The sequence below is a fragment of the Alosa sapidissima genome, chromosome 23, assembly GCF_018492685.1.
Source record: "Alosa sapidissima isolate fAloSap1 chromosome 23, fAloSap1.pri, whole genome shotgun sequence".
In the NCBI taxonomy this organism is placed as follows: domain Eukaryota; kingdom Metazoa; phylum Chordata; class Actinopteri; order Clupeiformes; family Clupeidae; genus Alosa; species Alosa sapidissima.
The window spans coordinates 17,849,874-17,858,007 of NC_055979.1; the positions used below are offsets into that span (position 1 = coordinate 17,849,874).

At 43.2% G+C, this 8,134-nt stretch overlaps 1 protein-coding gene across 2 annotated transcripts; it reads right to left on the bottom strand.

The window, feature by feature from the left end:
* Positions 1–224: 224 nt before the first annotated feature.
* LOC121698967 lies at positions 225–6,477 on the bottom strand. 2 transcript variants are annotated; one of them, XM_042081516.1, is made up of 13 exons: positions 6,316–6,477; positions 6,097–6,224; positions 5,700–5,825; positions 5,189–5,382; positions 4,338–4,410; positions 3,832–3,969; positions 3,449–3,559; positions 2,909–3,070; positions 2,282–2,515; positions 1,478–1,879; positions 1,231–1,374; positions 808–933; positions 225–448 (listed from the first exon to the last, which is right to left on the bottom strand). In XM_042081516.1, exons 1-13 carry the CDS (start codon positions 6,341–6,343, stop codon positions 290–292), a joined length of 2,025 nt encoding a protein of 674 aa, XP_041937450.1. In that variant the 5' UTR covers positions 6,344–6,477; the 3' UTR covers positions 225–289. The 2 variants fall into 2 exon arrangements, with proteins under 2 accessions (XP_041937450.1, XP_041937451.1); XM_042081517.1 differs by lacking the exon at positions 6,316–6,477 and having other exon boundaries at positions 6,093–6,224.
* Between the last annotated feature and the right edge of the window lie 1,657 nt (positions 6,478–8,134).

The window sequence follows — 8,134 nt, forward strand, 5'->3', positions numbered from 1 at the left end:
TGTCCTAGATTCAGATCATATATATTTGAACTGGTTTGAAAATTCATAAAAGTGTATTTGGATCTAAATATATATTAAATATTAAGGTAAATAAATAAATAGATAAATACATCATTTTTGTTATTACTACCAGTTTACACTTTAGATTAAACTCTTTTACAATACATTGTATGCATTAGTTGGTCTGTAACCAACCACTCTCCTACAAGAAGAAGGCGTACCACTACAATTGCAATGACATTTAATAGGGAGTAATGGGGTTTGGGGGGCACAGGGGATGGGAGGGGCTTTAGGACCTTTTGTTTTTCTTTTTTGAAAGGCCAAGCAGGCATGTGAGGGTGTCGTCTATTAAGTGATCAAAAACCACTTTGGCGTACTTGTTCTTTACATCGTAGGCCTCTCGGTCTTGGTCACGCCACTGGTGTTCCTCCACAGGTATGTCTTTGATCTGGAGGACCGAGTTGATGTGAAGAGTTAGTGTGTTCAGTGTTTGTACCATTTTTTTAGTGTTTGATTCCATTGTTGTGAAGCCTGCCTCCAGGCTCAACCGTCTTCCTACTATGTTAGTTATATGAAGCGGCGATTAAACTTTTTTTAAGCAGATCTACTTCATAGGTGTCCCGTTATTCAGAATTTAAAGCCCCCCAGCCAATCAGAAAAGAGTATTTCTTCTCTCCGGGTGATAAGGAACTGTAATTGCATTTACAAACATGTACTGGATGTTTTACAGTATGCCTTATATATATCATGATGGGTCAGTTCCAAAGAACATATGTAGTGTTGTGCTCTTGCAGCATTGGAACTCACCAAGATCTGATCATATTTCTCCATATTGAGGCCTTTGAAAATGTGGGCAAAAACCTTCCCATAAGCCCCTGCATCTTTTCCTTCCTGGAGGCCACAAAGCTTGAAGACTTCCTCAGTGATGTAATGCTGGATAAAGACAGGAGACTATTAGCCCTCTATAGACCCTTTCAACTTAATAAACAAACAGATGCGAAATTTAAAAAACAACATTTTGTAGAGCATTACACATTTTCATTCCAAAGTATCTGCGTTGGTTTTGAACGTTTCTGAACATTGAAACCCTCTGGGAACATATTTGAAAGGGTCTATTACAGGATGTTTGTTAGTTAAAATGACTCAGGAATTCTACAGAAGTTTTTAAATAGATGTCTTAAACAGATGGGCAGATGTCATATATTGTCTATTCAAATGTTATTGCTTTACCTGGACTTTTGAAAGGCCATCAAAGGATTTCAGCTTGTTGACATAGTTACGGCGCTCAGGCTGAATTTGTTTCCACACAGGCTGTGTGGTAGGGTCTTTGGCACAGAGGTCCTGAAGGGTCTCCCAGGACAGATCAAAGATGAGCTGCACATGTACAGAAATAATACAAACAAACATCAATGAACAACATCTCAATGCAATTAAGTTGTATTGGCTATGTTGCCTATTCCCTCGACTCTTATCGAACCTTGTTGTAACTGCGTCTGCTGATGGTGTTTGTGGCTTGTCCAGGGGTATCCATCACCAGATACTGCTCCGATGGCCTGGGGGTTCGGACTCCGGAGAGATCCTTTGGGCCTTGTCCGAGCTCAAAGCTCTGCCACATCTCCTGCACGGCGTGGTGCACGAGCATCTCCACCTTGCCCGGGTGGTGCGGCGTGTCAAGGGCCTGCACCTGCAGCTGTCTGGTGGGGATCGTGACCTTTGACCCCGCCTGCCCAGCTTTAGTGCTCCAGGAGGCTTGGTCCTGAGCCCTGGTGTTGGAGGGGGCGGCCTTGTCCTCGCGGTTAAGCTGGCCCAACGCCTGCTGGTCAGAACGGGCTGAGACTCGGGGTGTCTCCTCCGCAGCGGACACGGCACTGTCAGTGAGCTGAAAGAGAGAATGCGAGTTTTACTTACAGGATCTTAAAGGACCAGGTGAAGGCTGGGAATGTGACAATCTTAGTTTAATGCTTAGACGTTAGTGCCTGGAGAAATCTTCTCCATCACCCCAAAAGACTTGGGTTGTACATTTACGGGTCAGTCTGCTGCTGGTTCTTATCAGACCAAACAGAACATTAGGTTCCAAAGAAAAGTGTTAAAAATAGCCTGATATTTGTTGCCTCTAGTATGTGACCCAGCCTGTGCCAAGTGTCACCTGTGTTGGGTATTAAAAACATATGGTATCGACGTATATACAGTATATCTATGGTTAGAACCATGCGGTATCGACGTATATATATATATATGGTTAGAACTCTGTGGGAAGGTCAGAGGTCAGGCAGGGTCTCACCAGAAACTCTACGCAGTCATCAGTGCTGCTGAGGGACGAGCAGGTCTCAGCCTCATCCTCGCCGGACTCAAAGTCATCTTTGCACTGAAGGTCAATGTCCTCTGTGTCGTCCGGCATCACTGCAGCATCATGAGAAGCCACCTCATACTTCGGAGACAGAGTACGGAGAGTGCCGTTCTTCTGGAAGATCTCCTCCAGCTCGCCTTGCTTAGCCAAAAGCAGGTCATAAAGATCCTGGACACACAGAAATGTATCAGAAAGGTCATCACTGAGACCATATGAGAAATGGTGCAACCCGCTTCTGTGTCTACAATGTCCTTATGCTTGATATGTCTGAACGAATAAGACTAGCTGCAGTATATGATTTATGGGTCATCTATACATGATCAGTACATGATTTATGATGTATCTGTAAGAAAACTGGTTTTGATTTTCTGTTGTGTTGTAAAGGCAGTAAGCTTTTAACGGGCTGCTTATTTCACCTCCAATTGAAAAATCAACTCGATGAGGAAAAGCGCCCAACAACCTTCATGTTTTTATCAAAATATAGTGCACCTCACTGTTTTACGAGTGACAAACCAGCCCCTGTCTGATCATGCCCTTATAGTCACTCTGCACACCACATACCTTTGTGGAGAGCTCTTCATACTTATCATTTTCGTATGAGGACTTGTCCACCTTCTCCTGGTGTTCTCCCATCGCCACCTTCAGACTCAGATCTTGTTCAAAGGTCTGGTCCTCAGTATCCTGCACCTCAGAGTAGAGGACCTTAGTGTCCTGGTCAGGAGCCTGGAAATTAATGCACTGTTATTTAAATGTACATGTATTAATTTACATATGTCAATTCTATTGTAAGGGACTACATTGTCCCCATAGCAACTTGGGGTTAAGCACCTTACTCAAGGGCACAATCTGGGTGGATTACAGTATGGTATTTACAAGTTCACAGATGGAAATACTGTACACTGCTATCATGTAATCTGGTTAGATTACAGTGTGAAGTATAATGATTTATGCTGCAACAATTTTCTTTGTATGGAGAGCTTCAATTGTGTAGCCGGTGTAGGCCGGCTGTAAGAGTACCGGTATTGTACATCAGATAGGCATAGGCCTTCCCACAGTAAGTACAGGTGGCTTTAAGGGGAAACAAATCAGTCAATGACTTACAGATGCTGCAGGGGAGACCAGCTTGGCCTCCGGGACCTTCAGGTCTGTTCGCTGCATCTGACCAGGTTGCAGAACTGAGGTCTCTACGACAGACTCAGACATTTGGGCCTCCTGCAAAGTTGAATTATGACGTCAAATCATTCCACTGCAGGCAGCTGTGGCTGAGGTGTGTGTGTGTGTGTGTTTTCCTGGTGACTATAGTATGTGTGTTTTTTACTAGTGACTTTATTGTGTGTGTTTTCTTGGTGACTGTAGTGTGTGTATGTTCTTGGTGACTGTGGTGTGTGTGTTGTCTTGGTGACTGTATTGTCGTCTGTTTTCCTGATGACCGCAATGTGTGGTGTGTTTTCCTGCTGGTTGTGTGTTTCCTGGTGACCCCTGACCTTTCGGTAGACCTCAGCTTGCTTCTGCAGCTGAATGGTTGATGCTCTCTGGGTCTTGAGGTCGTCCAGGTGTTTCAGGAGCATCTTCCTGTCCTCGCTTGCAGCCTGAGTGGCCTGAATAAGCTTCTTCATCTGGGCCTGCAGACAAAAATAAAACATTTACACTTATATGTATTCATTTGCAACTGACACTTTTATCCAAAATGACTTACAGACGAGGACTGTCAATCATGCTACAGTGCAAAAGGAGACCTTAGAATAACAATAAATATTACAGACAAAAGAGAGTTCATAATTAGACATCATAATATTTAATAAGACACAATTCATTCAGACATTTTATATCAGGTCATTTTATATCAGTTTGTTTGTTTAAGGACCACTGAGAAATACAGTGTTGAATTTAAGTTCCGTTAGACATCAAAATGTATTTTACATTGCATAGCCTGTCAGTTTCGCTTTTTGACTATTGCAAGGAGACCATTTGCAGGAAACAGATAGCCCACCTGCTGGTGCATCAGCTGGGAGGTCACACGAATACACTCCGTAAGAGGGCCTTGACCTGCCTCTTCACCACACCTGCACAGACAGGACAGGAGAGTAGGAGGGAGCAGTAGTCAGGCAGCCAGTCATTTAACAAGCAGCATCAACCTTGACTAGCAAGGCCTCAAGCAGTCACATTTACACTTACCGTATTTTCCGGACTATAAGTCGCACTTGTTTTCATAGTTTGGCTGGCCCTGTGACTTATAGTCAGTTGTGACTTATATCAAAATATATATAATTTAACATGTTTTTAAATGTTAATTTATACTGACTGACATGAACCAAAAAGTAAACAATACCGTCTACAGCCGCAAGAGGGGCACTTTAGGCTTATGACAACTATATGCTGCTCCTGTACCCCTGAAAAAATTAACTGAATCATGCTTACCTAACTTGCTTGTTGGACTCGCTGGCTTATTATGTTAATTTAGCCTATTCAGCCTCCCAGGTATGTTCTTTATGCTATTGGGTAGCTGAATAACTGTTAATGTGTTAAGTTAACACAGTGCCTTAAAGTGCCTTGCTGAAGAGCACAACTGTGGAAGCCGGGAATTGAATCCATAACTTTAGCTAGCCCAGCTCCTTAACCGCTACATTATCACCGCAATGTATCATATCACCGTAAATCTATCTACATTTGGACACCAGTCTATCAGACAGTAGAGCTGAGTGCATTTACGTGTGTATCGGTGTATGATATGGGCAAAGAAATGGCCCACATTCTAAACGAAATTGGATCCGGACCAAAGGCTCTAGTGTGAATGTGCTTTAAGTGTGTATAGGTGTGTGTGATCATATGGGCAACACCTGCCTTGGTTGGCAGGACAGCAGGTCGAGTTTGGCTTGGGCTTCCTGGACGAGGGCCTGCTCCTTAAACTGGAGCACGGTGGCCCAGAGCTCAGCTCGGCCGTTCTCCTCCGTCACCATCCGGTGGATCATGCTGAACATGAATGATGTCCAGCCGTCATCCACCACAGAGGGGCAAGCAGCAGCCGTTAACGCAGCCTGAGGGTACAAAAAGGGGGACTGGGTTACTGGGGAACAGCTTATCTGCTGAAAGGCAGTCCGGAATGGAGTATGTGCCCATCATGTCGAATCAGAGTGGTTTCAGTATAGGTGTGTAATCGGGTCAGAACTAAAACAGCTTCAGTATCTTGGGTGAGAATCAGGGTATGTATATCTGAGTGATTTATTTATAGTATGTTGGTGTGTAATTGAATCAGAACTAAAGTAGTTTCAGCATCTTGGCCGCTGATCAGATCAGAACCAGAGCAGTTTCAGAATCTCAAGCACTAAACTGCTGGGTTGACTAAAGCAGGTACCTCCTCAGGTAAGGGGACAGTGCCGTTCAGTCGGGGAAGGTGTTGTCCCACACGCTGCATTCCCATCTGGGTCTGCAGCCAAACCTTCATACCCAACAGGTATTTTTCCTTGTTTGGACCTTGCACCTGTGGGTACGCAAATGGCTGGTAAATGGTCTTCACGTTTGAAACTTTCTCCTATCCATTTTTAGGCCCTCAACAGACCCCCCCCCCCCCCCGCCCCCCAGTTGCACTACCCTATCCCACCCATAGTGTTCTATTATTTATAGATGTACATGATGTAATTATACTTAATGAATATCCATATTTATTCTGTTTTTCTCAGAATATATTCTGTTAATACACTGTAGTATTCTAACTTCCGTTCTTAATTCTTCCGTTATTTAGCCACACTTACTTTTTTTTGATCAATTAAGACCTTGAATGGATTGTTTTGATCCATGATCATGGCCTCAGTTTGGCCTTCAAGGCCAGAAAATTCCAATGAAGGTGGCATGTATGAAGGTACGCCACCGTGTGGCTCACCTGAAATCATGATTGGAATATTAGGATGTGCTGAAAATAATATCAGTCAATATTTAAATGGCCTAGGAGTAGCCTTCCATTATTTTCTTACCTTCGACCACCGTTGCACCCATGATCATGTGGGCAAACACACACCTTATGAGTTTTAAGTCAGTTGATATGTAGCCTATTCTAAAATCCGTGAGAAATCAAGAGCGATTAAAAAAAACGTCTGCACACCAGCCAGGTAATGTTCAGAATAAAACTGTAAACAACTAACATTCCACATAAACAACAGAATCCTAATGACGTAATAAAAGCCTAATGAGTTGTCATAATAGTTGGACTGAACAGTCTGCGACGTGACGTCGTAAGATAGTGAACGTGGATGCCTCTTGAACTTGCAGTTTTATTCTGGGACTAATGCATTACGAATATGGTACACCAGAGCCATGCTCTGTGATACACTGACTGCAACTAATAGTAAATAAAATATTCACTAACCACAAGCTCATCCCTCTCAATTGCATCTGTTTTTTCATACAGAATCCCGTACAGGGGCATAACGTAGGCCTACTGTCCCACACTGCAGGTGGTGCTCCTTGCAGAGCCAATAAGAGGAGCCGCAAGGTCAAGCGGAGCCCCACATCTCTGGACGAGCCGTTAGGTCAAGTCCCATTTTTTAATCACTAGCATATAGCTATAGCATTAGTTTATATCGATATTTACCGTGGTACTGAATGATGCATAAGATTGCATGCGTTATTAAGATTTGCCTCGTTCAATGTTGAGCGTCAGTTTTCTCACGGTGTAGCCTGTTGCAAGTGGTTAACGCTACGCCTATTACACGGTTTGTTGGTCAAGTTTTATTTGATCATAGCTAACTGGGAGAAAGCAACCCGTTTGCAATGTGTTGTTGCTAGTAGGCTATGTTTTCGGCTTCATGACAGGAGCTGACGATTATGTATTTACTTTATCAAGTGTGGTGCTAAGGTGTTAATGTAGACTACACTATTTTATTTCTTCGATTTGATTATTGTCATTCTAATTGTTGTGCATTGCTTAGTCGTATGCGCATTTGTCCCTGTGTGTGATTACCTCCCAGCTAGACCAAATGCTAAGCTTTTAAGCGACTGCCATGGCAATTTATACTGATCATTACGCAGCCAAGTAGTAAAAACACCTAATACAACACCAAACAGCATTTGTGTAGCTTATAGATGAATTACAGAATCATAACACTACCGCTAGGGTGCGTCTAGATTTATAGGCTAAATATACACTACAGTAGGCCTAGAACTAGTTTATTCGCAGATGCACAGAACTTCACAACAGACTGACACTAATGCAGGATGGCAAAGGTTTTTTATACCCTGGCACAGAACAGCAGGCAAGGGTGGCACTAACTGGAACACACTTTAAGGCATAAATTACCTGATGGCTGATATTACTAAAGTAAACAACTAGCACAGTTATTACAATAAAACATTCTGTGCACTTGCAGAGCATTCTGGTGCTGTGATGTCATTCAATGAACAATCAAACATGACTCGGTTGGCACATTACAGTTTTTCCTTTAGCTTTTCAGGAATGACATAAAAAGGAAAAGTAATGAAATTGTCATTGTATTTCTAGTTCCAAGACACTGCACTGGCCATTGGGAGACAGGCCTACATCAGAAGAATTCAACCAGAATGGATTATTTTGTGGTAAGATTATCTTCATCTCGGGTGCTACAGCGTCCATACCATGTTCAGATCCAAATACCCAAGGGAACCCAGGTTGAGTCTGAAAAAAAAGGCTATCTTCACCGTGGGGCAGTTGTGGGAGACCTTGGACAGAGTTGGCTCCAGAGACAGCTCCTCAGTACAATGTACCCATAGTGACCTGCTCTGAGTCACAATGGTGGCAGCTCCTCGGATTGAACTCAC

Excerpts from the sequence above, each read along its gene's own strand:
- LOC121698967 (XM_042081516.1), bottom strand. The coding sequence starts at position 6,343 with ATGATCATGGGTGCAACGGTGGTCGAAG. Across the intron at positions 5,826-6,096 it reads TCTTAATTGATCAAAAAAAA|GTGCAAGGTCCAAACAAGGA; the intron begins GTAAGTGTGGCT and ends GCGTACCCACAG. Across the intron at positions 1,880-2,281 it reads ATGACTGCGTAGAGTTTCTG|CTCACTGACAGTGCCGTGTC; the intron begins GTGAGACCCTGC and ends TCTCTCTTTCAG.